General features: G+C 57.9%; 1 protein-coding gene across 3 annotated transcripts in view; it reads left to right on the plus strand.

Moving 5' to 3' along the window:
• The window catches only part of SLC6A6 (solute carrier family 6 member 6), a 78,733-nt gene that overhangs the window by 45,334 nt on the left and 5,776 nt on the right, over positions 1–27,623 (plus strand). For all 3 annotated transcript variants that reach the window (XM_057705536.1, XM_057705537.1, XM_057705535.1), the window contains 9 exons: positions 5,737–5,869; positions 12,788–12,922; positions 14,042–14,145; positions 14,275–14,399; positions 18,126–18,238; positions 22,429–22,566; positions 23,505–23,607; positions 24,169–24,269; positions 26,529–26,699. In XM_057705536.1, coding sequence (XP_057561519.1) covers positions 5,737–5,869; positions 12,788–12,922; positions 14,042–14,145; positions 14,275–14,399; positions 18,126–18,238; positions 22,429–22,566; positions 23,505–23,607; positions 24,169–24,269; positions 26,529–26,699 — 1,123 coding nt within the window. The remainder of the gene's footprint in view (positions 1–5,736; positions 5,870–12,787; positions 12,923–14,041; positions 14,146–14,274; positions 14,400–18,125; positions 18,239–22,428; positions 22,567–23,504; positions 23,608–24,168; positions 24,270–26,528; positions 26,700–27,623) is intronic.

Here is a 27,623-nt window from a genome sequence, read left to right on the forward strand (position 1 = left end):
GCTGGTACCCTGTTGGGCTGCCGAGCAATAAGCATCCTCTCAAGGCTGATCTCCAGGCCCTTGAGCCAAAGCCCAGCCCCAGCCATCACTGCCTTCACTTCTCTCACCTGCACCAGACACGTGGGTCCTGAGCTCACCTTTCCTTCACCAAACGAGGCCTGACAGGGCTCAGGGGTCCCATGGGGTTCCAGGTAACAGGGCACCACGGAGTGGAGCCTCCCTTCTGGCTCTGTGCAGGGAAGGACCTGGTTGATCATCCCTGCCAGCCCCTCCTGCCCCTCTAGTTTTACAAGAGGAGCTGGTGGAGAGCCGTGCACCGTGCTCCCACCTCCTAGAGCAGGGACGCTGACTCTGGCCCGGGGTCCCAGCGGCATGGCCTCAGGGCAGTCACCACCTGTCCAGGGTACAGAGGTCGCATGATCCCAACCCCTCACAGCGTGGCTGAGGGTTAAAGGGCTCACCAAGTGATGTGCTGAGGATGGGGCCTCTGGGCATGGCTTATTAGGTGGGACCCTGAGGACCAGAGTTGTTAAGTGACTTGCCCAAGGTTACATAGGCAGCTAGACATAGCAGGGAGCTCAGCCCCGATCTCCAGCGCTGGATGCCACCTCTAGTGTCTATAGCCCTACCAGCTGTAAGTCCAGGGCAAGTCCACGGTCACAGGTAACATTGTGCCATGTGTGTGTGTGTGTGTGTGTGTGTGACCCCACTCTCAGGTTACGCATGGGGTCTTCTCTTGGCCTGGATCCCCACGCCCACCCCGTCTGCAGCGCTAAAGCACCATCCTCAGCGGGAGCCGGTGAGATGCCCTTCTCCCTTGAAAGCCGCCCGGGCCCCTGAGACAGTCATTTCACGCTTGCTTTATAATTGAACTCTGAGTCACTCTGTGATAGGGAGGCAGAGCTTCTGCCCCCAGTTAGCCTCAGCCCACGCGTCCCTGCTCGGAGGTCACCTCGGTCCCAAGGGTCCTACTTCACCCCCAGCCCTGGAAGACAGGCGGGGCCAGATCTGGCCAAATGCCCTCTATCAGCCTGGAGCCATGCCTTCCTCCCCAGTTCCTCCAGAGCCCCCTGGGAGCTCAGCACATATCATTAGACTTTATTAGAATCAAAGAAGTGAGTCATATTTGCAAACAAGCGCTGCTCAGCCAATCTTCCCCTGCAGCTGTCGGAAGGGGGAGGCGGCTGAGAGAGCCCTGTGCAGCCCCATGCTTGGGGCGGACGGGCTCTTTTATAATTGTTGCCTCCGCCAGTCTCCAGGGAAGAGCCATCGCCAATAAATGGCTGGCCGGCAGTCAAAAGGAAACGATTTGGCCCACTCGGAGGACGTATTTACATCTCTGAGTGCCGGCTGGACGGCAGCGGGGCGGCCGACTCAAAACAGACGTCCAGGCGATTCTTTTTTGGATCCCACCCTGGAATGAATCATTACTATTCTTGGACAAGAATGTAGCTCACCTCTGGGTCTCCTCCGCTGTGTATGAGAGATGCAGGGGAGCCTGGGATGCTGGGGCCCTTCTTGAAGGGCAGCATAGTACCCAGCACGTGGGTGGCTGCTCCGCAGGGTGGCCTCAGAAAAAGGAACCAGGCCTAGGGTTGATTTTTTTAATCTGGGTAATTTCAGGTGAATTCCTGAACCTCTCTGAGCCTCAGTTTCCCCATCAACCAAATGGGTATAATTCATTTACTCAACTAATGTCTATTGAGCATTCACTATGTGCCAGGCACTACTGTGGATCCGGCAGTGGTCAAGGCAGACACAGGCCCTGCCTTTGTGAAGATGACATTCTAGTAGGACAGACAGACATTAAACAGATAATACAAGTAAGAGTGTAATATACAAGTGATGATAAGTGGTAGAAAATAAAACCAGGGCAGGGGAAGGAGAGTGACCAGGGATGCTTTTTATATTTGGTGGCCAGGAAAGGCTGCCCTGATGAAGTGGCATTTGAACAGAGACCTGAAGGGGGTGGGGTGGCATATCATGGAAAATGAGTGGCTAAGGGAGCAGCCAGTTCAAAGGTCCTGAGGCAGGATCGTGCAGGGAACATACCAGAGCCAGTGTGGCTAAAGGGGGGAGGGAAGGGGCCATGGGGATGGGATTTGAGATGGGACCGCTGTGCGTGGAGCTTGTCCTGGATGCGTCCCATTTGTGCCTGTGGTCCCAAGCCTCTTATTAGAAGGCCCCGCCCTCACTCTTTAAAATGTCTAGGGTCTGAAAGATAGAGTATTTGGGCCACCCTATTCAGGGAGGCAAAAAGGAATGGGGCAGGTAGGTGGGAGCCATGGCGGGTGTGGAGCAGAGGCGGGGCATCGCCCGGCATGATGTGGGTGTTGCCATGTTCTGTCTTGAGAAGAGCTGACGGGGGGTGAGCGTAGAGGCAGGAAGACCCGTGAGGAGTCTGCTGAAACAGCCCTGGGAAGCAGTGGGGGCCCAGACAGGGGTGGTGGCAGTGGTGGGGCAGTATGGCCAGATTTGGGCTAATTTGTGCAGCCTCCAGGGGATGTTGGGAGGCAGGGGTGAGGGGCAGTGCAGCACGGCAGTCCCTCTGGGGCACAGCACTCGACAGTTTACTGAGCCCCCCCATGCACCAGAGGGGGAAAGCCCAGCACATGTGAGTGTGTGCTTTGTGGCTGAGGCTGTGGGAGTCCGACAGGGAAGGGTCCTTCAAACTGGGTCCCTTCAAGGAGGGATTCAGACGGACTCACACACCCTCCGGCCTCCATGGCTACCCCTGAGATGACTTTGGAAAGGATGTCGGTTACTTTGGCCCTGAGCCCACGTCGGGCTCTGTTATGACAACCCCTGACTGATGCCACAAGTTCATTCCATTCCTAGAGTGTCTGCATGGTCCACTGCAAGCATTTTTAAGAATTTAATTTTTATAAAGCTGATATGTACACGTTAAAAACATTCAGATAGTTTAAAAAACATATTCACTGCCAAAGGACTTCCCCTCCCCCCACATCCCCTGGGGCAGCGACTGCACCATTGTCTTGTGTGTCCTGCCAGAGAGTCTGCAAATCCAGGCACGTGTGCCCCCTTCCGCACAGCGGGGCAGCCGCAGTGCTGTTCTCTGTTCACTCATCTCGCCCCTGGGACATCGCCCCTTATCAGCACACAAGGAGGTTCCCGAGGTCTTCCGGGCTGCGCGACATTCTCCCATGAGCCTGCTCTGTGCCTGCTGGGCCCCCACCCATGGCCATCTGGGTGGTTTCCAATTGTTTGCTCCCGCAGACAGAGCTGAAATGAATAGCTTGGGGTGGACCCGGTCGTTGGCCACACCTGCAGGTGTAACTGTAGGAGAGTCTTAGGATAGAACCGCTGGGTCACAGAAAACTTGGGGATTGCCACCAACAGCGGAGAAACAAGTGCGTGGCTTGCTTCCCTGTTGTGGCCTGCGTGGCCAGTCAGATGCCCAGAGCACGTCCCCATGGCAGCCTCCCATCCATAGTGGGCACCACAGGTTTGCCCAGCGTGGTGGTGGGAGAAGGCAGAAGGGTGTCAGTGACCTGAGCGCACGCAGGGTGTGGTCAGGATCGGGACTCTGGGGTTTCAAGCTTCTCGGCCAACTTGTCCTAAAAGAGAAAGGGAAAGGCCATCTTGAGACTGGGCACCCCCTCAGCACTGGCTGAGCACCTGCTGTGTGCCTGCTGTGGCGTGTCTAGAGGCTGGCACTCACCCGAGGATGACGTCCCGTGTGAGAGGACGGCCTGGGAGACCAAAGGATGCTCGTGGTCTGGAGCATCAGGGGAGGCCTCCCAGGAAGCACGGCGACCGTGTGCCTGGCGGTGAGAGGTGTCTCCCAGAGGCTGCCCATTCACAAGGAAGCCTTGGCCGCTGCCCAGCAGGCCTCAGCTTTCACTGAAGGCGCCGCGTTCTGGAGGCTGCACGGGGAGAGGCTTTTTGTTCTAAAGCGGCTGCAGCCGCCAGACCCACGTGCTTGGCAGGGACCACAGCCGGGACGTGGTTGGACCACAGCCTGCCTCGTGAGGATGGCCGCTGTCTCTGAGGCTCCAGTGACCCCTGGGGAGGCAGGGTCTGGAGAGATTCTTTTTACGGGTTAGGCTCCATTTTCTCTGTTAACCAGAGGGGCAAGGTAGTGGAGTCCAGAGAGCACTGGCTTTGGGGATCAGACAGCCTGAGTGTAGGGTGGCAGCTCTGCCACCTGCTGTCTATGTGTCCGTGGATGATTGGATCTCCAAGCCTCAGTTTTCCCCCTCTATAAAATGGGGCAAGTGACTTCTAGTCCTTGGGCCAGATGAGATAAATTAGGAAAGTTTTGTTGATGTTACCTAGGTGCCTGGGGGAGCCCCTTGATGTCGGGGTGGCCAGCAGAAAGGCCTCGCTTGAATGCCAGTTGAGGTGGCAATCTTAGATTTAGTCAAGGTTCTGGTGTTGAAGCTTCTTTGGAAAAAAAGGAAAAGCATTGAGAAAGTGTCCTGGGCCCGTGGGTCTTCTGAGCCCTGACCGTGGGGATGATCCCACAGACTGGCTGAGAGCCAGGAGTGCTCTGGGGGCAAGAGCTAATATTCGCGTTTTACAGAAGAGGAAACTGAGGACAGGTTCGCACGCCCCTCCTGCCTCTCCTGCCTGAGACTGTGGCCCTCGAACAGGGACCTGACTCATTAGAGCGAACCCAGCCTCACCCCCGGGAGCCTGAGCCCCCATCTTCTGTGACTCCTGTGACTTCGGTGGCAGTGACCCCTGTGGACCAGTGTCCTTGAACTTGGCATGGCTGCCCGTGGTCACTGCCGCAGCAGTTGGAACTCTGGGACCACGGGGACAGTTTCTGGGCGTTACTTTCCGTGGTCTCTCAGCCGCCAGCGCCCTGTGTGGCCCCACCCCAGTTTTGGGAGGCGTCCACCCCTTGGGGGAGCATCTGCCCCGGTCAGCAAGGTTCTTGGACTCCAAAGACCCAGGCTCTGCCGTGTGATGCTGGGTGTGCTTGGTGGCTGCTTTGTGCTGATTATCCTTCAGACCGTCCGCTCACCTCCTCCTGAGCCCTTCACAGCCCTGGCAGGGAGCAGGGAAGGAAATGGCACCGCTTAGGTGCCCGGAGCTGCTCTGGGGTCTCAGCGCCACGACAGTAATGACCACTAAGGTTGGCTGCATCCCAGGCCCGTAAGTTAGTCGTTCATGTGGGTTTTCTCCTAACCCTGTAAAGAGGTGTGTGCGTGTACTGCAACTGCAGATAGAACAGACACTCTGCTCCCTTGAGGCTTGCCTTTTCGTGAGACATCTGATAAGAAACAGGGGTGAATACAATAAAAGAGGGACAGGACAGAGAATGTTGGGGGAGGGTAGTTCCCATTGCAGAGATGAGGAGACTGAGGTCCGGCAGTTGGGTAACTGGCCCCAAGTCAGTGGTTACACAGGGGAGTCCAGTTTGAACCCAGGGTTTGGCCCACAGTGGCCACTGAGGGAGGGTCTGCCGAGAATCAATTACACGGGAATCAGTGCCCAATTCACAGATGAGGAAACTGAGGCTTAGGGGTTTAACTTCACTTGCTCGAGGCCTGGCTGGGCAGGACCCAGGTTCGTCTGACTCAGGAGTCCAACGCCATCCCCTTGTTGGCTTCCTCACAGCTCTGTGACACGGTGTTAACTATTTCCTGAGACCAACGGGATTCCACAGCTTGGAGCCGGGATTCGAGCCCCCGCCTGTTGGATCCCGGGCGTCGGCTCTCGGTCTCGGGCCGGGCCCGTCTGACTTGTGGCTCTGTTTGCTTGAAGGCGTAACGTGCTGAGCTTGTCTTCTGGAATCGATGAACTGGGCGCTCTGAAGTGGGACCTTGCTCTCTGCCTTCTCCTCGTCTGGCTGGTCTGTTTCTTCTGCATCTGGAAGGGCGTCAAATCCACGGGCAAAGTGAGTTGTGCTCCCGTCCCTCCCCTGCCCTGTGGAGACCGGCCGTCCACAGAGACCTTCTCCTGTGCCCCCAGGCCTTCCCGCTCGAAACTGCTCCTGATCAGCCAGGCCTCCCAGCCAACACAGAGCCCTGGTTTGTGACATTTGCCCATTTCATGATGGAAATACTCCCACCAGGTCCAATTGCAAGTTATTGATGGTTGGACAACCCGCTCAAAGCATTCCTGAAATGGAGCAGTGTGCTCTCCTGAGCCTGCACCAGCGCCTGCGCACCACTGGTTGCCCACCCAGGAGTGGGTGTTGTTGTGGATGTTAGCAGATGGCAAACCTTGGAGATAAGGTTTACCAGCTGACGTATCGGATAACCTGGACGTTAGCTGGTAACTGTGGTTAATTACCAGCTGCTTACCCACCACATGGACCCTTGCAGCCTCAACTTTCCCTGGGGGCTTGTTAGAGACGCAGACCTGTGGACCAGCCCCACACCTGCAGACTCGGAAGCCTCATTTGAACCCTGCCCCCCAGATAATCCAAATGCATGTTGAGGTTTGACAAACACCGACTGGGATTTTTGCCGCTAAGTCAGATTAACTGAATTATCTTACTACTTACGTTTCAGCTGGTAACTAAGACGTTAGTTATTAAGGAACGCGTTCACTGATAATTAAGTCGTTTGCTCATAAGCAAAGTGTGAGCTGTAACTGAAGGATCCGCTGCCGATTAATATGTTACAAGATGACCAAAATGTTAGCTGTTAACAAAGGTGGGAGCTGATAATTAAAATGTTAGCTTATAATTTGGGTTTTAGGTGTAGCTGGTATATCGTCAATAATGAAAATGTTAGCCTGTAACTAAAATGTTACCTGTGAACAGAGTAGAGCGATTACCTGATAACCAAGACACCGGCTGATAAGACATCATAGTCATTCTGATGACAAAGGTCCGTGTTCTGTTGGGATGACAGGTGCGAACCCAGGGCACTAACTAAGCCACAGCAAAGGTGTTGGCTGATCTGCCTTTACGTGCCCCCCTGTTTATCATCCCCCAACTCACATCACTTGCTTCTCAATAGGGGGGACATCTCTTTAAGATCAAACAGCCCTCCAAGGTCAAAAGAGTAAGTTACGGTGGCCCTTGAGGGACATCGATGGGCAGTGGGTGAAGTCATTGAGACAAGCGGCCTTTGCTGCACATTCTCCCCTGGTGAAGAGTCCCTCAGGCAAAGTCATGGATCTGAGGAGACCCCAGCAGCACTCAGGGAGCCGCTAGGCGAGAGCTGGGTCCTGGGTTGTGGAGGCAGAATGAGCACGGGGGCCTGTGCACCCAAGCCTTCCGCCTCGGGGCAGAGCCACCTGCGACCCTAAAACCCAATCTGGAAAGGGTGCAGGCCCGGCTTCAGAAATCTGCATGGGCACCCGCCCCGCCCCGCCCCCACTGACATCACCAGCCAGACAGGCAGGCAGAGGGGATGCCGTGTACGTCCCGCCACTCCTTGGGACGCGCGTCCACCTGTTTTGTCCCATTTCTTCCACCGTCTTGTGTGCGAGCCGTTTCATTAACCACCTCTCTTTAAACAATGAGGGAACTGAGCTGGGAGAGGTTAAGTGACTTGTCCAAGGTCACCCCTCCCTCTGAGCCTCAATTTCCTCATCCAGAAGTGGGTGGGGGTTAAGGCGAGGCAGGTAAGCACCCGGCACAGTGCTTGGCACAGACTGTGCAGTAGGGGCCGGTCCCTGCTTCCCTCGGCCTCCGTTTCCCCGGGGAGGGGCGCGTCTACCAGGAAGCTCTACGGACCCTGGTCCTGAGCAGTGCTGCAGACACACGTACGCACGCGTATGTTGAGCCTCTGCTCTCTGCCAGGTGCTGCTGGGGGCATGGGGCCCAGGGGGCACAGAACAGACAAATAATCCCTACCGTCCAGGAACTGCCAGATGTGTTGGTTGTAACAAGGGGAAGGTGTAAACTCTGGAAGAGTCAGATGGCGACAAGAGCTACTGGGGAGAAGCGCGTGGGGGAGGAAAACAGGCGTGTTGGGTGCAGTTTCAAACGGGGTAGCCAGGCAAGGCTCACCCAGAAGGGCGCTTCAAAGCAGAGATCTGAAGGAAGTGAGGGGTGAGCCATGCAAAGGCCCAGAGGTGTGTCTGGTGGAGCCCCCAGTCTGGTGGAGGAGCTGATGTCCACCAGGAGCCATGCTTGAGACACTTGCAGGGGCAGGAGATAGAGTCGAAGTGAAAAGGAGAGAGAGCAGGGCTGCACCTGTGGCGGGCTGAGGGACGTGACTTGCTAGAGGTCCCCCTACCCGCCCCCAGAGAAGAGGCTCCAGGCCCCCCGGGCCGGGCGTGGTTCCCAGAACAATAGCAGGGCCTGGGCCAGCCCAGAGAAGCCAAGACAAACACAGTGAGACTGTGTTTGGACTTCCTCGAGCTCTTCGGCCTGCCTGCCCGCCCGCCCGCCAGGCATGACTTGCAGCCCTGGCCGCAGACCAGGTTCATGGCCACCGTGGGGGCTGGGTCCGTGGGGAGCACGATGGCCTCGTCCTGGCGATGACCTTACTCAGTGGCTGAGCCTCGGCGGCAGGGGGTGGAAGGAGGGAGCGCCCGGCTCTGGGAGGCTCAGGACCCGGGTTCAGGTCACTTTGCCTCTCTGGGTCTCAGTTCCCTGTTTTGTGTTATAATATTCAGCCTTCCGAGGTCCTGAGACTCAGCCCAGAATTTGCTGCTGCTTAGTTAATTCATTCGAGAGACCGTGACGATGGCAGCAAACATGTGGCATGTGTGTGCCAGGCACTGTTCTCAGTGCAGGTTTTTAGTTCATTTAATCTCCTGATGCCTGAGGTATATGTGGCTCTTACTACCATTTTCAGATGGGGAAACAGAGGTGCAGAGAGGTTAATTAACTTGCCCAAGGCCACACAGCTTATCGGTGGCCAAGGAGAGATTTGAACTCGGGCAGCCCAGCTCCCAACCTCGGTGCCCTGCATTCTTCCACCTCCTAACTGTTGCCTGACCTCTGCCCTCAGCCCTGTGCTGGCCTGGCGATGCGTGTCCCAGTGCGTGAGGTCCAGGGAGGTGACAGAGGTCCAGACCCTCACACGGGAAGTGCAGCCCCGTTGACCCAATGGCAGTTCGGCCCCGGACATGAGCACAGGCTGGCCATCCACCAGCAGCCTCCAGGGCAGCTCTTCTGTCCAGTGCCTGGAAACAGGCAGGGGCGGCCGGCAGAGCCAGACCTGGTTTGAGATCCCAGCTCTGCCCCCACAGCCTACGTGACTGGCTGCCAGTCCCTTTCCCCCTCTGAGCCTCGGTTTCCCCTTGTGTGAAATGAGTAACGGTGCGTACCCCCCCCACAGGGGTGCCATGAGGACCCTCAGGACCTGGCCAGACTCTAGGCCCAGACCCATGGCCCTGGGTCTCCGGGAAGAGTGACCCGTGTTGCCCAGGCCTTCTCCCCAAAGGAAGCCCAGGGCAGCAGGAGACCAGCCCGTCTCCCTCCTGCCTGGCTAGCCACGCTCTCCCCACCGTCCCTAGGGAATGAGGAAGCATTGTCCTTGTAAGTTTCCAGGGCAGTTGGGCCGCAGGGCTTTTGGGTCGAGGGCTCAGAGGAGCCACGGAGGTTTGCCAGCAAGAGTGGAAAAATACCACATCCCGTGGCGAGGCCTGCTGGGCCCCCGCCAGAGGCCCACTGGTGGCGGCTGGCACCAGCCTCTCCCATGAGGATCCCCAGAGACTCACGGAGAGGTGGAGAGCGTGGCTCTCAGGGGCTTGTCCTCAGAGGCAAATTCTGCAAAACAAGAGTGTCTTTCCAAAGAGGCAGCTGAGGTGGCATGACCAGGTGGGCTGTCATGTTCTGGGTTTGGGGAACAGCAGTGACACCCACACCCACACCCACACACACACACCCACACCCACACACACACACACCCACACACACACACACACACCCACACCCACACCCACACACACCCACACCCACACCCACACACACACACACACACACACCACCCCCCCCCCCCCCACACACACCCCCCCCCCCCCCCCCCCCACACACACACACACACACACACACGCCAGCCGGCCTGGACCGAATCCCACTCTGCCATGACTGGCCCTGGGACCCCAGGCCGCTGACATGACCTCCCTGGGCGTCTGTTTCCTTGTGTAGAACACGCAGGTGATAATTGCGCCTCCCCCAGCCGTGAGGATGAGTGAGTTAACACACGCGGAGCACTCGGCACAGGGCCTGGACACAGCGAGCACTACATAGGTGCTTGTAGAGCAGATTAAATACGTGGAGGCAGGAGAAGCCACCCCACCCCGGGGAGGTGTCCTACGTCCCTGACACAAAGCCCTCTGGCCACGGCCCCCTCTCTAAGCCCGGGGGGCCCTCGGGCTTTGAAGCCGCTGCCCTCTGCCCTCCGCCTTCTGCCCTCCCGGCCTGCTGTCAGCAGCCATTGTTCTCCAGGCCCCGCGCTGGGGGCCCGCGGCCTGTCAGCAGGAAGGGAGGGGCGGCCAGTGGACCGGTCTTCTTTCTTCTTTCACCCCTTCTATGGCTTCCTGACCTGCCCCCACCCTCCACGTCTGCCTTCTGGTGCCTGGGAAATGGAGGGTTCTCTGCCTGGGGAGAGGACGGTAGGGTGGCTGGGGAAACTGAGGCCTGGGGGAGAGGGTGGGTGCGGCAGAGGCGGAAGGATGGTGGCCCTGTCAGTCTGGGATCCTCCCTGCTGGGGCGAGCGGGGAGGCTGAGGCCAGGTGGCCCCGCTGGGAGGGCACAGAGGTGGATGTAGACCCCAGTGTGTGTGACCCCAGCTGACCCTCTCGGCCACTCCACCCCTCCCACTAGCAGAGCTGGAGGAGACCTCAGAGCCCAACGGGTTCGAGCCCCCCCACTTGGCAGGTGGGGCAGTGGAGCCCAGAGAGGGGCAGTAACTTGCCCGAGGTCTCACAGCAAGCCTGTCACTGAGCCTGAATTCTGGCCTGAGCCCTAGAGCCCGTGGGCAGTCCAGCCTCCCTCTGGTCTTTGGAAGGATTGAACAAGATGCCAGACATTGAAGGGCTTTTTCCTGCTGTACTGTTGTCACTGGAGGAGGTTCTAGGCCATCCCTGCTCTGCTGCTTAAGTGCTGTGTGACCTGTGGGCAAGGGACAGACTCTCTGGGCCTCGGCTTCCTTGCTTTCGAGATGGGGTTAGAGCAGGACCAGCTGAGGGTGGAAGTCACTGCGTTTGGATTAGCACCAGGCAAACACTGAGTGCTCAGTAAATGCTGGCTGGTGGTATTGACTGAGGGCAGCTGAGCCTGGCAGGCCCTGAGAGCTTCCTTCTACCCTTTTCCGAAGCCCCCTTCTAGTTGTTTCTACTCAAAGGGATGAGAACTGGACTCCATCGAGGCCCCTGTGGTGGCTGTGCAAGGTCCCAGGCTCTGTCACCCTCCGTCAGTGTCTGTTACCTGCCTGGGTCCCAGAAGTGCCCTGCGGTGTCCTGGCACTGCCCATTCCCCCAATGCCACGGGCACCTACATCCTGTTCTCTGGGTCTCAGTTTCCTCACCTGTAAAATGGGCACCTTGGTTGTGCTGTGGTCCCTCCCTGGTCTCCTGGCCCCCAAGCCCTGAGGAGCTGGGGGCTCTGTGAGCCAGTCTTAGCACTTCCACTGGTCACCATGGACCATGTCCTGCACCTCTCAGTAAGATGCCTCATGCCTTGGCTTGGGGCTGACCCTCCACCTGTTGGGTGCAGGCTCTGCACCCCACCCACTGGTGGCTTGGAGAACGCTGGGGGCCCTACCCAGCCTCAGTTCCTCCTCTGGCAGCAGGGGGGCCAGCACATCAGTTTGGGGGTGTGGTGGGCGTGGCGTGGGCTGGTGCCGGGGGCGCCTGGCTCAGCCAGCACCCTGTTGAAATATCAGGATTTCACTGTCCATGCAGCCAGGCACCTTCGAGCTCCTCTCAGGCATAAACCCTGCCTGGGAAATTCTTGTGTTGAAGAAAAGACTGGGAAAATCCATCCATGAACTGAGGCCACAGGAGGTTTGAAGGCTGGTGCCTTTGGGACAGGAGGAGTAGAGAAAGCAGGGCAGGGCCCTTGGGATGAAAAGGCCTGTCCCGGGTCATCTCTGATCCCCACCTCACGTTGACCTAGGCCTGCCTGGGACGTGCTGCGTGACCCAGGGGAGGCTGTGGCCTCCTGCAGTCCCAAGGAAAGTGGGGGCCTTCCCCATCCTTGTTCCCGCTCCAGAAGTTCCCTCGTGCTTCCTGCACAATCACATGACCAACAACAGGCCCCATTTCTTGAGCACCTAAGCGGCCAAGTGCCACACGCTGTTTTGACCATGTGACGAGCATCATTCCATTGAATCCTCACCGACCCCTTAATGAGGGCCTTCTATTACGCTTATCTCCGTTTTACACGTGAGGCCACAGGCCCGGAGAGGTTAAGCATCATGCCCAAGGTCACACCGCGTGTGAGGGGACAGAGCGGGGATTTGCTCCCACACTCACCTGTTCTGAGCCATGAGTCACGCTAACGGTTGGAACGTTCGCTGATCCGTACTGCTTCCTGCGGGCCAACCACTTGGCGCACACACACTTAATAGTTTATTCTCTTATTGTGCATTTTCCTTTTTCACCGGTTGGAATGTCAGTTCCATGAGGGCAGGGATTGGTTCTCTGTATTTCCAGGGCCTATTAAATATATATGTATATATTTATTTATTTATTTCTCATTGGATCTCAGTAAATCTATGAGGTAGGTACGTGTATTATATGCAGGTTACAGGTGAGGCACCTGAGAGGCCCAGAGAGGGTAAGCAACATAGCCAAGGTTACCCAGCAAGGGAAACATCAAGCTCGGCTCCAAAATCTGCCTCGGAGAGGATGCTCGGATTTAACAGCAGCAGGCCCCCTGAGTGGCTCTCGTCCCTTGCAGGTCGTCTACTTCACGGCCACGTTCCCATTCGCTATGCTCCTGGTGCTGCTGGTCCGTGGACTGACGCTGCCCGGTGCAGGCGAAGGCATCAAGTTCTATCTGTACCCCGACATCAGCCGCCTGGAGGACCCACAGGTACTGTGGGGCAGCCTGGCCTCCCTCCCCCCCGGGGCCAGTGTGCGGAAAGGAAGCAGAAAGCAGTGTCTGTGGTTCTGGACACACGGCTCTGGCCCGGCCGTCAGCCCTGGTAGTTTTCCACTGGGCTGTTCAACAGTGCTCGTGGGCCGTTCTCGCTGTGTGTATCTTTTCATGTCGAGGACTCCTGAGGCGGGCCAATTACAGAGGCTTCTTTAGGCATTGTGCCGGGTAAGGGAGAGGAGTCTCTGTGAGCTAGTCTCCTCTTCTGCCCGCAGCAGCCTTGCTGGCTGCAGCGTGGGGGTGGGAGAGTCGGGCTTCCTTGACTGAGGATGGAATTCAGAGTCGGTGACCTCTTAAAAGGTCAGGGGCGAATGCTAAACGTCTACCTCCGGGACTGAGCCATGTGACGGCAGGGGGTTGGAGATTGTATTGGCCTGTTTAGGGACCTTTTGTCCCCAGGATCCTCAGCCTTTAGGTTGCCTCCAAGGGCCCGTGCTGCCTCGGGGTCACCATCCTCTCGCCTCAGGCAGGAGATGGGTGGGAGGGGCTTGGCCATCATCAGAGGACAGCTTGGGAGGCAGCTCTGGCCATCAGGAGCTGCTTGAGGAAGGTTCTGGAGAGTAGCTTTGCCTGCGTAATCCATTGGGGAATTCCTCCTCCTTCCAACTCGGGGGTCCCCAGACACTAATGATTACAATAGTGATAGCAGCCTTGACGTACAGGCTTTCCCTGTGTCTGGCACTGGGCTAAATCTTAACTCTTTGAAACTGCAAAATGGCACTGTGGGGCAGGGCAGGGGAGCCCATTTTACAGGTGTGACAACCGAGGCTCCAGAAGTCATATTTACTTGCCCATGATCGTTCCATGGTTGGAATCCAGGTCCCTCTGCTTCAAAAGCCGACCCCTTAACCCTGATGCTGGGGGGCTTCTTAGACTTCTGGGGTTCCTTACAGCTTAGATTCCAGCACAGACGCTCCAATTGCATCGAGAATCTGCACACTTCGAGGCACAGTCCTCGGGGCCCGGTGGCCAGGGACTCGCACCGCCTCCTCCAGGCAGCCGGCTCTAACGTCTCCTTTTCTTCCTCCTTGCCACCTTCCCCTACACCCTTACCAGGTATGGATCGATGCCGGGACCCAAATATTCTTCTCCTACGCCATCTGCCTGGGGGCCATGACCTCGCTGGGGAGCTACAACAAGTACAAGTACAACTCGTACAGGCAAGTGTTGCGCCCACGGGCCTGGTGGGCCTTAGAAACGATGATGTTTAAAGAAAAAAGAGAAGAAGTAGGGAGCGTGGCTTCCTTGTGTTGTGAATTAACTTGCTCCCTGACATATGTGTAACATAGGGACTGTATGCTGCTGGGATGCCTGAACAGTGGTACCAGTTTTGTGTCTGGCTTCGCAATTTTTTCCATCCTGGGCTTCATGGCACAAGAGCAAGGGGTGGACATTGCTGATGTGGCTGAGTCAGGTATGGTGGTATCGGTGGCAGTGGTGGTGGGCACTGCCACCTAGTGTGTAAGCCAAGTACTGCAGGCATGAAGCCAGACCCCCCCCCCCAGGGGGGTTTGGGGGGGGATGAGCCTGGTTTCTGAAATGGACCCCCCCCACCAAGACGTCCCCCACGTATCAAAGAGTTCAAAAGCTAAATTTTAAACACTTCCATTGCAATTTTGCCCAAGGGGCGGCAGAAACATGGGGGTTGGTTAAGTTGGGGAATATTCAGCTATTCTCATGTGGTCTTCCCCCCCGTCATTGTCCTTCCCCAGCGAACTCCTGGTTTCAGCAACGGAAACCACTTTCCTAACTCAGGCCCAAGGCAGCCACCAGTCGGCATTCCATCACCACCTTCTCAGCTTTGGTTTCTGTATTTTGCACTTTGCTCCCAGTGTGCCCCTCTAAGCAAACCCACGCATTCATTCCACCGCTGTTTCTTGATTTGCTGAGTCTCTGCCCTGTGTCAGGCACCACCGTAGGCCGGGGCCGGGGAGAGACAGGGGGTGTAGCGGGTCATCCTCTGAGATAGCGACAGGTCCAGTTTGGGGGTAGGTTGTGGGGATACCATCACCCCCCCTGGGGGGCACTCCCAACAAGACACCTGCAGGTGGAGAGAGAGTCTTAGAATCAGTCTGCAAAGCCTGGGGTCTTAGGCTGGGATCCTGGGGTTCCAGCAGGATGGTTCTAGAACCCGAGAATTGCGAGGGCTTCCGCTGCTAGAATCCTAGCTCCTCAGAAGCACAGGGGCACCAGTTCTGAGACGTGCCCATGGGTGCTCCCAGGCCTGGACCTGCAGCTCTAAAGCGGCAGGGGCTTCGATGTGGGCATGAGACCCTTACTCCCAGGACCCCCAAGGTCCATCTTTCCGGCGTCTCTGCCCTCCTCCCATCTTGCCCAGGTCCCTTGGAGGGTGGTGGTTGCTGTTTCACAAGCTGACCTCCTGACGGTGCACGACCTCTCAGGGGCCTGGGCTGAGGCTCCTCCCAGGCCCAGCGGAGAGCGTGAGGCCCTAACCCGGGGAGCACAGACCAGGGTCAGGCAGGGCTGGAGTCCCCGCACGGCGCTGCCCTTGCCCTTGCTGGAGACGAGGGCTGGTTTCCTGGTTCCCCGGGCAGCGACGCGCGCTGGGGGTCGGGGGCCTCCGCCTCGTGCACTCGGATGGCGGCTCTGCAGGGGAGGCCAGCGGCTTGAGAGCAGCGGCCGTGCTCGGGCTAGTCAGGGTCAGAGCGTGGGGTGTCCCGGACAGGGGGCACCCCACGTGCCAGACGGGCCCCTCCGACGTGAGGATGTCCCCCCTCCTGCCTCCCCGTCCCACCCTGCACACATGCGACAACCTCTGGAACGTCCCATGTGAGTTGACCTCTGGGTTCCTCGGGCCTCTCAGAGCCCCAGACCCCACTCCCTACTTTACTTGGTGAGAAATGCTCACTGCCCTGCCCCTCCCACACCCAGTGCTGCAGGAAAGGCCTGGCAAGCCCACGCCTCAGCCCCAGGCCTCTCTCCACTGCCCCCGGTCCCACGTCGGACCTTCAGATATAGTGTTCCTTCCCTGAGAGCCCCAAAGGCAGGCCAGAGACTGAGGACACAGGAAAAGATTCCAGAAGTAAAACAGCCACACCCATGTGGGAGTTTGGCAGAGGGAGGAAGGGGAGAGAGTTGCGCCTCCTTTCCAAATGGCATTGTTTTCAGTTGAGGGCTTGCAAGCCAATTCTGATTGATGGGGAACCGCCAGGAGCACGGGGGGATTTGTCAGTGGGAGATAATCTGTCAAAATATGAAACAGATCTTTCTCTGTGGACAACTCAGCACTTTTATACATGTTTTCATCGTCAAGCTAAGTTGTTTCTTATTCCCGTCCACCTCAAAGACCTTGTCGTTCATTCCCCACGGGGATGTCTGAACAGCCGACTCGTCAAGGGTGATTATTTCGCTAATAAGCTTTTAACAAGCACCATATTGAGAGAAGTGCATTGGAACAAGACAATTATTTAGCCGAATGGAGTGCGCATTGCAAATGAAGCGTAGAGCGGGGCGTCTCTGCTGCCCCAGGGGCTCCAGCGGCTGCCGTGTCTCCCCGGCTTCTCTCTCTAGTTCCCGTGCTTTCAGAGGAGGATGCTCAGACCCTCCCCTGGAGGCTGGCTTGAGAAGGGCAAAACTGAAATACAGAAACAGCCGCGGAGAAGCTTCGGGGCCCCGCGGGTGTGGGTGGGCAGGGGTGGGTGGGGGCCCCATTTTACATCTGTCTCGCAGTGGCTGGATGGATTCCTCCCAGGGCCGCCTAGCAGTCAGGCCGGAGCTGATGTGGGGGGGCCCAAGGGGCCCCAGCCAGGTGCAGACGCCCGTCCTACTCCAGCTAGGGCTTTGGGGTTGGGACAAGCACCCTTTGGGGTTGGGACAAGCTTCTGGGGGTTTTCCACCGTCGCCTCCGAGGACACGGTCATGGTCGTGGTTGGGCTTTCCTCTTCACGTCTCAGGACTCTGGGTATATAGGGACTCGCCCTCGCCACCACGCGTGTGGTCAGTGCTGTACAACGTGGTTTCTGGCTCCAATTTATTTCGATTGTTTTTTTCACTCTTAGACCATTCATTTGGCTCCTGATGCCTGTTTTAAATATCCTATCCTCCAGCCCTCTTCAGTTCACATTTCTTGACTTGTTTTTCTTTTTCTTTTTTTTTTTTTTTTTGAGTTGTGGATTTTACTTCATTTTTTTTTTTTCAGCCCAGGCCCCTCTGGCCTCCTTTCTTTTGCGGCTCCTGACCACCTGGTGGACCCACAGGTCTCGGTTACAACTCAGTCCTGCGCCCGGCATCTTCTCTCAGGCTGGCTGGAGGTGGGAGGGGACGTTTCCGGTTGGAAGCACCCCCACAGCTGGTGGGGCTCCTGCCTCCCAAACCCTGCCTCCAGATGCGTCAGGGTCCTCCCTGGAGACCCGAGCCCTTTCTCAGGGAAGTGGCACCAGCAGCCGGGAACCTGAGCAGGAGGAGCCTCTTTGGGGTTCGCTTACGGGAACCTGCCCCTCACGTCTGCGGGGGGGAGGCTGAGGCCCTGCGAGGGCACGTGGTGACGTGACGAGGAGGGGATGGGCGAAGACCAGGCTGCAGCCCGGCGAGCTCTCCGCCTGGGGTCTTGCCGCGCACCCGCCTCCCGCCAGCTTTGGACCTTGGCTGTGACGGTGCTCCGGTGGGTGTGCAGAGGCACCCCAAAGAGACGTCGGCCCCGCAGGGCGTGGTTCTGTATTCTTTTTCCTGGCCACTCATTTAGTGTTTCGGCAGAAAGCTTTTCCTTGCAAACGGGATGTTTGTAGTCAGGTAACCGGGATGCTCCCCGTTCTTCCTTCCTTCTAGCAAACGTTGGTGTGGTTCTCTGGTTTTGGGGTCCCTCCTTTTCCACACCGGCAGACGGAGTCCCAGGCTCCGTCCTGCTTCCCACCCCATAACCGCTGTCCGCCCGGAACCTGGCGTGTGAGGAGCCCACTTGTGCTGCTGCGTAGGAGACAGATGCTAAAACGGGGCCCCGTCTGAGCCCTGGTGCATCCCACCCCAGGGGGAGACAGGCCTGGGCTCTTCCCCCAGGCGGGACCCTGCACCTGGGGCTTGGGAGACCCGCCTCAGACCCGAGTGTCTTCTTTGGCTCTGGGGCTCGGGACAGCTCGGGCACTGATGCCTCCCCTCTGCCCCTCCCCGTCTTCTCTTCCGTTAGGTCCTGGCCTGGCCTTCATTGCCTACCCGAAAGCTGTCACCATGATGCCGCTGCCCACGTTTTGGTCCATCCTTTTTTTTATCATGCTTCTCTTGCTGGGACTGGATAGCCAGGTACGTACAGAGCGAGGGGATGGCCCTGGGTGGGACCCCCCCCCGTCTTGGGGAGCCTGGTTCCGGAAGAGCCTCCCCTCCGTCTCTGTGCTGTGACTGCGCAGGTCACACCCCTTCGTACCCTCACAGCTTCGCTAGCGAGGGTTCCTCTGGGACCCCGGGAGTGGAAACGGCCCCAGGGCAGCAGCAGGATGTTGACTGCCCCAAAGCTCAAGCCTTTGACCTCAGCAAGGGGAAACAGACAGCCACAGGGTGTGCCCCAAAGGGAGCCGCGGGTACCACTAGAAGGACGGGACTGAATAGTAGTGACATGTGCTTGGAGCGTGGGGCACGCAGCCAGGCCCAGGACGGACACGGCACACGGACTGTTCGGGCAAGGGGCTGACACCTCTGTCTAGGGCACGAGGGGGTCGCTGGCCAGGCCGTCACTGGAGGTCCTGAGAGCAGCCGCAGCAGCCGGAACCAGGGCTGTGTTCTCTGCTTCCTGGGGCACGTGGGTTGGCAAGCTTGGCCCCCACAGGGAAGCGGACCTTCTGGAGCCTCGCTCACCCCTGCCCTGCCCTCCAGCCATCCTGGCTTTCTGCCCCCTCTGCAAAACAGGCAGGATTCCACATGCACTCTGGTCATTTCCTGCACTTCTTAACCCCTGTGTCCCATCCCTCCAGGGCTCAGGTCTCCCCAGCCCCCTGGGGTGTGTCAGTGACCGCCAGCCGGGAGCTGGTCTGGCTTTGGAGTCACACAGTTCCCACCCCCCACGCTGCTTTGTGTCATCCAGCACGTTTCCTCCCCTTCTGAGCCTCAGTTTCCTCATCTGGTAAATGGGTATGATTATACCTACATTGTCTTGCATAAAATGCCAGGCACACTGCTTGGTAGGGAGCAGTCACTAGTGCTCGGAGGATGTTCGAGTGAGTCCCCGGGGCACCTTTCCTTGGAGGTAGGTGTGTTTTCACTGAGGTATTCTCGAGAGCACAGGTGTTGCTCCAGGAGTGGGTAGTTAAGGTGTGCAGGGCCGCTGGTCCTGTGCCCAGGGCCACCCAGGGGCCTCACCTGAGGTCAGTCACGGAAAGGCAGTCTCATGTGTGGGCTGGGGGTCTGGCTGCCTCGCAGAAGTCTGGTCGGCTGGGACCCGTGAGAGCTGGGGGCCTGTGCCTGTTCAGGAGAGAGCTTTGCCCACCGCCCCCTGGGCAGCAGCCTCAATGCCAGTGCCCAGAGGAGTCCCCGGGGACTCAGAACCAGGTAGGAGAAAAGTCGTAGGTCAGGCGGTGGAGAGGAGACGGTCCACTAGCAAGATTGAGAGCAGAGTGAAGGATTTGGCAGAAAGAGGACCGGGATTAGCAGAGAAGACAGAGGGAAAACATTTGGGAGACTGAAAACAACATACTTGTGCAGTCGTTGATGTGTAAACAGCAAGAGGACTCCATCCATCATTCCTGGTTAATGAGCTTGGCCTTCAGAGGCCCCAAGCAAATGGCTTTTGTAACTTCTTCCAGAGCTCTCAGTGAAAGCCAAAGATAAAAACGGAAAGAGGTTAATAAATGACAACGCGTGACATCTCCGTGGGCCCCAAGTTGGCCTCGTGGGCTGCGGAGCTGCTTCGTGAGTGGGCAGAGGTGGTTATTCATTAGATTTCCCACCGGGAGGCAGGTGGGGCCTCGTGGAGGGTGTACACCTCGGAGCCAGACCCACCACCGCCGTTCGCTTAGGGAATCTCCAAGCTCACAAAGCCGGTCTCACGGGGCCGGTGTTCTTCTACTTCAGAGCATGGAACTCATGGCACTGAATGCCCCACCTAGCTGACGTGCCAGGAGGGGGCGTGGCAGGGTCCGAGCCCTGCGTCTGTGCGCTCTGTGAACGCGAGCCCGTGGGGGATGGTTTCACACATGCCCGCGACGGCCTCACACAGCACCAGCAGTGGTAGGGGCCCTGCCCTGCGAGGCGTCCCCTTCAGCCAGGCTTCACGTGTTGTGTGCAGCAAAATACACACAACGTGAAATCGACCATCTTAACCAGCTTTAGGTGCCCAGTTCCGAGCATTAAGTACATCGTTGTGCAGCCATCACCACCCTCCATCTCCAGAACTTTCTCATCTTCCCAGACTGGAACTCTGTCCTCATTAAACATGAACCCCTCCTTTCCCTCCCCACAACCTGGCTTTAATACATCAGCTCCTCAGTCCACACAGTGTCCCGATGCCTGTGTGCAGCTGTTCCCCAGAGCCGAGAAAACAGACTCCGCGAGAACCGGGACTCTGCTGAGGCCGCACCCAGCAAGTCAGGGACTGGAGCCCTGGCTGCCTGCTCCCAGACCTGCAGATTTGTCCCAGCTAGTTGGCCTTTCCTTTGAGTTCCCCCCAAATAGCTCTGTTCTGCAGATGTGCAGATCCGCAGCCAATCTCAGGCAGGGGGAGTTTGAGCCTCGCGCGTTAGAGGAGAAAGGGTTCCCAGCGTCTGGGGGGAGCATTCTCTTTGGCTGACCCAGGGAGAGGGAGTAGGAACGTCGCCCACGGGGAGGCAGATGCCTGTTGCGAGCTGGCCTGCCTGAGGGCGACACCGTCTGTGAACAAGCAGCACAAGGAGAAGAGAGCGGGCATCCCCCTCCCCCAGGAGCACCCCCACCCAGCCCCTGGTGTGCGTTGACAGGAGTCATCCTACTGCCAGTCTACTCTGATGATTTCCCATCTTTCTCATCACCCCTGCTGAGGCTCCCATTTTACAGAGGGGGAAGCTGAGGCTCAGAGAAGTCGGGGTCACGTCACTCCTAAGGGAGAGAGGTCTGGAGAGGCGGGTGGAGGAGGGTGAGGGCTGGAGGTGCAGTGGACTTGGAAACGAGGGGCTTGTGCTGGTATTGGCCCTGACTCTCAGTGATGCTGGATCTTTGGGTCTTTAATTTCCAATCTCAGAAAAGGAAAGAACCTTCATTTCTAACTCCTTTTCAAGTTTAATGTGGGAGCTGTGGGTCTGCTCTAATCCACGGGTGATTTAGACCCAGAAGCCCTTTGGTTGACACATCACTCAGAGGTCAAAGCACAAGCCCCCTGTTCTCTTTGGACCCCTTTCAAGAGCCTCTTGATCATCTTTTTCCTGAATTCCTAGCCCCTTTGGGCACATGAAAGGGACTTGTTCCTTGTGTGTGTTCCTTGATTCTCCCGTGATGCTTCCCAAAGGAGTCAGTGGTTGGACGTATCTCGTGGGTAGGCTGGGGCAACATCCTTCCCAAAGCCTCTCCCAGATGAAAGAGCAAGTCGAGGTTTTACTTTTTAACATTTCAAGGAATCAGGTGGCCTCAGGAGGTGTGTGGGTTGGCAGAGCAGTTTGGCTGTAGCCACCCCGATGAAAATGCGTCTGCGTGCCCTTCAACCCTGAAATGTGCTTCTCGACGGTGCCATGGACACGTGTGCACACGTGCCTCAAGACAGACGTAGGGAAAGCAGCCACAGAGGCTGGAGACCGTGTGCTGGGCACTGGTTAGATCTGTGATGATGTGCGTCCACGGGCTGGAGTTTCACACCACCACGTGAGAACCGAGGCAGCTCCGTGGACGGATGTGGAGTGACCTCCGGGATACATCGTTAGGCACGAAGATGGGAAGATTTAGAAAGGTTGAGGGGCGCCCTGGAAAGTTACCTACGGGCTGGCCTTTTCAGTCAGCTGTTTTACCTTTGGGAGCCCACGGGTGGGTTCCTGGGGTCGTGGGCAGCGTTTGGCTCACACACATGGGCCTGTGGGTGTGCACGCACGTGTGCAGAATCCTCCCATGGACCCACGATCCCCACAGGGTTAAACCCCACCATGTGAATCAGATGGGGAACTAAGGCCCAGACGTGCCTGGGTCACCACCCAATGGTCCTGTGTTGCCATGTGGCCCTGGGTACCTGGGTACCTGGCCCGGCTGGGCACTCAAGGCCCAGAGGGAGGGGGCACTGCCCTTGGCTTCCAAGAGGAGCCAGCCCAACGTGGGAGGTGGCCATGTTGACACACGTGCCAGCAAGCATGCTGGCTGGAGGGTCAACGCAGGCCACAGAGAGGCACTCGAGGCCTCAGCGGCGTGGAATATTTGGAGAGCTGCTCTGGCCCACCTGGCCCAGTCTGGCAGGTGGGATTCACCCACAGCCGCCTGTGACAGGACCGCCTCTCTGAGCAGAAGGGGTGCTTTGCCTCTGCCGCTTACCCGTCTCCTTTCCTCCCCAGTTCGTTGAAGTGGAAGGACAGATCACGTCCTTGGTTGACCTTCACCCATCCTTCCTAAGGAAGGGTTTCCGCCGGGAAATCTTCATCGCCTCAATATGTTGTGTCAGCTACCTGCTGGGGCTGACCATGGTGACGGAGGTAGGTGGCTCTCTCACCTGGCACGAGGGGCCTCCCCTGGCAGGGCCCTTGGTGCTCTAAGTGTGTTTCAAAGGTCAGTTCAAGGCCACCCCATCTCCCCGCTCCCCCTGCCAGTGGAGACAGTGGCTGGGTGACAGGTGCAGGCCTGCTGAGCTCCTGGCTGCCCGACTTCAGAGGTCCTGCCTCACTCGGGGCAGCAGGAGGCAGCTCAGGACCCGGCACTGGAGCCGAACTCCCCGGCCTGCTTCCCTGTTACCCTGGCAACACAGTGGCCACGTGCTGCCCTCTGTCCCACCTCATCCCAAGAGGCCTGGGGAAGGGGCGCGGCAGCCGAAATCCATGTTAACAAGAGCTCTGTTCCCCGCCCCTGCCTCACCGTGTGCAGTGGCCCTTCTCAGGCCTGCAGGGGAGGGGAGCGTGTGAGCTAGCCCGGGCCCAGGCTGGTCTCTCCTGCACACCCCACCCCCTCCCCGTATTCTCCAGCACAGGGTTGCGTTTGCCCCCAACTTCGGGGTTTCACATCCCCAGTTTTCCTTACCAGAAGTAAACATAAATGCTTTCCTCGAAGTGTCTGTAAGAAACACCCCCTGAAAAGCAGATCACAGGTTCGTACGCTGAGCAACTGGGTCTCGCTAAAGTCTTCCGTGTTGGCCACAGTGGGTTTTAAGCGCCTCCTTTGGAAACATGCTTGAGTGAATCCATCATTTTTTGCTAAGAAATACACGTTTTGCTGTCATTTCTCTCTGTGTGTGTCTTTTTAATTAAACTTGTCAAACATGAAGTTAAGCATCTTTTTACACATGTATCTGGTCCTCACACCCTCTGCCCATTGTTTTTCTTGGGTTTTCTATTTCTTATTGACAGGTCAGATCTCTGTATACATTGAAGGAATCAAATGCCAGTTACCAAATCCACCGTCTCTGGTTTTCTCTCCACAGGGCGGCATGTATGTGTTTCAGCTCTTTGACTACTACGCAGCTAGCGGTGTATGCCTTTTGTGGGTTGCATTCTTTGAATGTTTTGCTATTGCCTGGATATATGGTGAGTAGAGATGTTTTCATATCTTTCTCAAGTCTTTCCTTTGGGCTTCTCTACTTAGAATCTTCAGAAACAGAATTCTAGTGGGAAGTTCATTTCGAGTCAAAGACCTAAAGGCCCTCCCTGCCCGGACCTTTTCTCTCAAGCCTGCCCCTTCCAGCACAAATAATATGACTGTAGCCCCACTGAAGATTCTCCCTATGCTGAAGGTGCGAGGTGTGACTGGATGCTTTGACAAACACAGATTTTGGCCATGCAGGGGTGTGTCTTTGATGAACCACTCTGGGGTCCAGGAATGGTCCATTCTGACTTCCTCAGGACCTTGGAGTGGTCACACCAGGATCTGGGGGTCTGCCTAAGGTTGCCAGAAAAATACCGGGTGCCCAGTGATATGAGAATTTTAGATCATTTCGGATAAACATCTGGCAACACTTGGGTCTATGTGGTGTGGAAATGCAGAGACCTGGATCCCCCTCCCCCCGCCATGGCCCTTGAGCCCCCGCTGTGCCGTTCCCGGGGCTGCATCGGCCGCCGTCAACATCTGTCTGCCTCTGTCTCTCGCAGGCAGTGATAACTTTTATGACGGTATTGAGGACATGATCGGCTACCGGCCTGGGCCCTGGATGAAGTACTGCTGGGCGGTGGTCACTCCGCTTCTCTGTCTTGTGAGTGTCCTTCCACGTGGCCGTGGGCAGGAGCCATTCCTCCCCAGGGCGTGACGGTTTCACCAGTTAACCCGTCGTTCGCGCGTCAGGCGCTCAGTGCTGACCTGTGACAAGCCGAGTGGCGGCTCTGCTCGGAGAGGGCCGGGCTGCTCCGGAGGGTGCCCTGTGAAGGATGAGTAGGCGCTTGTCGGGAGGAGAGAGCAGGAGGGGCACTGCTGGCGGAGGGGCATGAGTTGGGCACGTCATGAAATTTCAGGGGCTCCATCACCGAGCACATGACCGTTCCCCAAGCCCTTCCAGAGTTCATGGGCACAGTCAGGGTCACTGATTAGGTTGAGGCGCCTTGGGGAATGTTAAAGGGAGACGTCATAGACTCTGGAAATGTGGTGTTTCCCATAGAGGGTGGGGCTTGTGCCTGGAGAGAGCAGGTCCCAGCAGAGAGGAGCTTTGGGCTCTCCCAGGAACAAGGAAGCTTCCACAGCCGCCAGCACCCAAGGGCAGTGTTGTGCCCGTCCCTCTTGGCACCGGGTTCCCGCGCCCGTCGTCTCGGGATGTGGCCTTGGGGCCCAGGCACCCGCTAGGCTCCGCTGGGAGGCTCTGGCCACAGGGAGGTCCCCTGCAGCAAAAGTTGCTGCCCTGCCAGCGTTTGAAACGACTGTGAGCTTGGGGCTAATTGCAGGGGAAGACGTGTGCTGTGCTGCTCTCGGCTCAGACCGTGGGCAGCACAGGTGGCAGCAGTGTTCCTTGCGTTTAGGAACCAGGTGTCAGGAGATACAGCGGCCCTCCCCTCCGTGACTTCTGTTTCAGGGCCCCAGTTTCGTCGTTTGTAAAACTCACGTGGGGCTGAGTGGCAGCGACAGCCTTAGGTTGTCACTTTATTACTGAGCGTGGCCTTGGCCTTTTCATCGGAGATGCAGATTTCCCCACAAAATTAAGTGACGTGTAGCCGCCAGTGGCCACACTGGGGAGTGCATTTAGGGGGGTGCAGAGCCCAGGTTCTCATCCTCACTCAACGTTTGTTTGGGGGCAGCTCCTCCCACCACTCTGACCATCAGAGTCTTCCTCCCTCCCTCCCTGGGATTGGATAGGTGAGAGGCTGCATCCTGAGGTGGCAGGATGAAGTCGCCTGGTGGGAAGAGACACGTGATCCAGGCAGATTCGCTGCTTCCTGCGTTGGGAGAGCAGAGCCGCCCTCCCCTGGGACCCGCCCCACTAAGCTTCACCGCACACATAGGACAGAAACAACAGGGCCAGGCCTGCAGTGGGTGCCTAATGGACAGCGTCTGCAGCTTCAGGCCCGCGCCTCCCTCCCAACCTGTCCCCAGTTCTGATTTACATAGATGTGTCTTCCCTTCAAAGCCCCCTTTTTAGATAATGATGGTTTAAGTCATTTTCACATTGTGGAGCAATCCCAGGCCATTCTGGGTTCTACACGGAGAGGCTGTATGTCTGACCCGAAGCAGAAGCCCCAGGCCTGCAGCCAGCCTCGCGTACGCCTCTCCCGGACATGTGGACTTTGCACAGGCTGACCCCACCTCACCCCTCCGTTCCTGGACGAATGGCTTGGCTGCCGCTTAGGCTGGACCCCCCCTCCCCCGCCAGGGCAAGGCCCAGGTCCTCATCCTGCCTTGGGGGCTGGGCCTGGGGCTCAGAGAGCAAGGTGGAAGGGCGGAAGAAAGGCTTTCACCTGTGTGGCTGGCACTTATTGTGCACCTGCTGTGTGCCGCAGAGCTGCACCACGGGTCAGGGAGACAGGAGGGAGACAGACACCCCTCCTGCTCTCATTGAGTCAGGCTGGGTGAAGAATGAGTAATTGTGACCACGGAAAGCTAATTGTGACCCGCTGTCTGGGAAGGAAAGTGCGGGCACCTGACTGAGCCTGGGTGGGGCCTGGGCAGGACCATGAGTGCGAATTTAGAATGAGGAGGAGATGAGGGAAACAGAGGGCCACTGAGAGGGGACAGTCTGCCCAGAGGCCCCGGGACCAGCTGCTGAGAAGCCGAAAGGAATTCCGGGTAGCTGGAGTGTGGACGTGGAGGAAGAGGCAGTGGGTAGGTGACAGGGAAGTGCCAGCCAGGCAAGGAGTTTGCATCCTGAAGGCCCTGGGGAGCTGCAGAAGGGTTTTGAGCAGGGAGGCGGTTTGGTCAGGTTTGCCCTGGGGGCGGCCCCCCCACAGCCCAGGGAGAAGGGTGTGAGCCCCTTGGGTGGGTCCTGCCCTGGGCTCAGAAGCCCGCTGACCACCCCTGTCTCTCTCCACAGGGTTGTTTTATCTTCTCTCTCGTCAAGTATATACCCCTGACCTACAACAAAGTCTACGTGTACCCCACCTGGGCCATCGGGCTGGGCTGGGGCCTGGCCCTGTCCTCCATTGTGTGCATCCCCTTGGTCATGGTCATCCGCCTCTGCCAGACGGAAGGGCCGTTCCTCGTGGTGAGCATGTGGGGCCCCAAGGCTGGGTGTGGGGTGGGGGCAGGATGCTGAAGGCCAGCCAGCTGTCCGTTTGCTGTGTGACCTTGGGCCGGTCACTTGCCCTCTCTGAGCCCCACACCCCTCACCTGCCGCCCTGTGGAGTGGTTGAGACTGTGGGCAGGAGAGTGCGCAGTGGGAAAACGGGCAGCAGTGACACGTTCGGGGGCCGGGCTGGGGGCTGGAGAGGTGGCAGTGGCTTTGGATGCCAAGATAAGAGCCAGAGCTTCACCCGGGAGCAGTGGGGGCCAAGTTTCCAAAGCAGTGAGACAGGAGACAGGAGCTCGGGGGGAAGGCTGAGTTCTAGCCAGAGGCCTCCCTGACCCTGGGGCCGAGCTTTGGCCGAGCCCAGCCCGTGCTGGCGTTCCCATCGCCGGGCTCAGGGCCTCACTGCTGCCTGACCCTCAGAAGCCACCTCTGCTCCAGGCAGAACCTCCAGCTCCCAGGCCTCTGTGCCCGCCAGTCTCCTCCCCCACGCCTCCCTCCCGCCACCCTCCTCTCAGAATCGCTCCAACAATCCTGGAGATTCCAGGCCCTGGCAAAAGTCAGGGCTCTTTCCAAGAAATCCTTTTCTTAGAATCTCCCTTAGCCTTTGGGCTTGGGCTGGCTCCAAGACAGCACTGTTTTGTTCTGGGCTGTTTTTATTGTTATTCTCTTAAAATTCTGGAGCCAGGATGTCCTGGGGCTGTGGCTCCCCCTTGGGCTGGGCCTTTCCTTGTGGGCGGGGGATTGGCCTGGAGGTGGTGTTGGTCGGGGGGAAGGGGAGGCCAGGCAGAAGGGGACCAGACCAGCCTTCCCGAGACAGAGGAAGTAGTCAGGGACGTGCCAGGGAGGAAGCCATGAGGCCGGGGTCTTTTGGAGCCGAGATGGCCCTTGGGGTGTTCCTGC

This window comes from Hippopotamus amphibius, chromosome 13 (genome assembly GCF_030028045.1).
Source record: "Hippopotamus amphibius kiboko isolate mHipAmp2 chromosome 13, mHipAmp2.hap2, whole genome shotgun sequence".
Taxonomy (NCBI): domain Eukaryota; kingdom Metazoa; phylum Chordata; class Mammalia; order Artiodactyla; family Hippopotamidae; genus Hippopotamus; species Hippopotamus amphibius.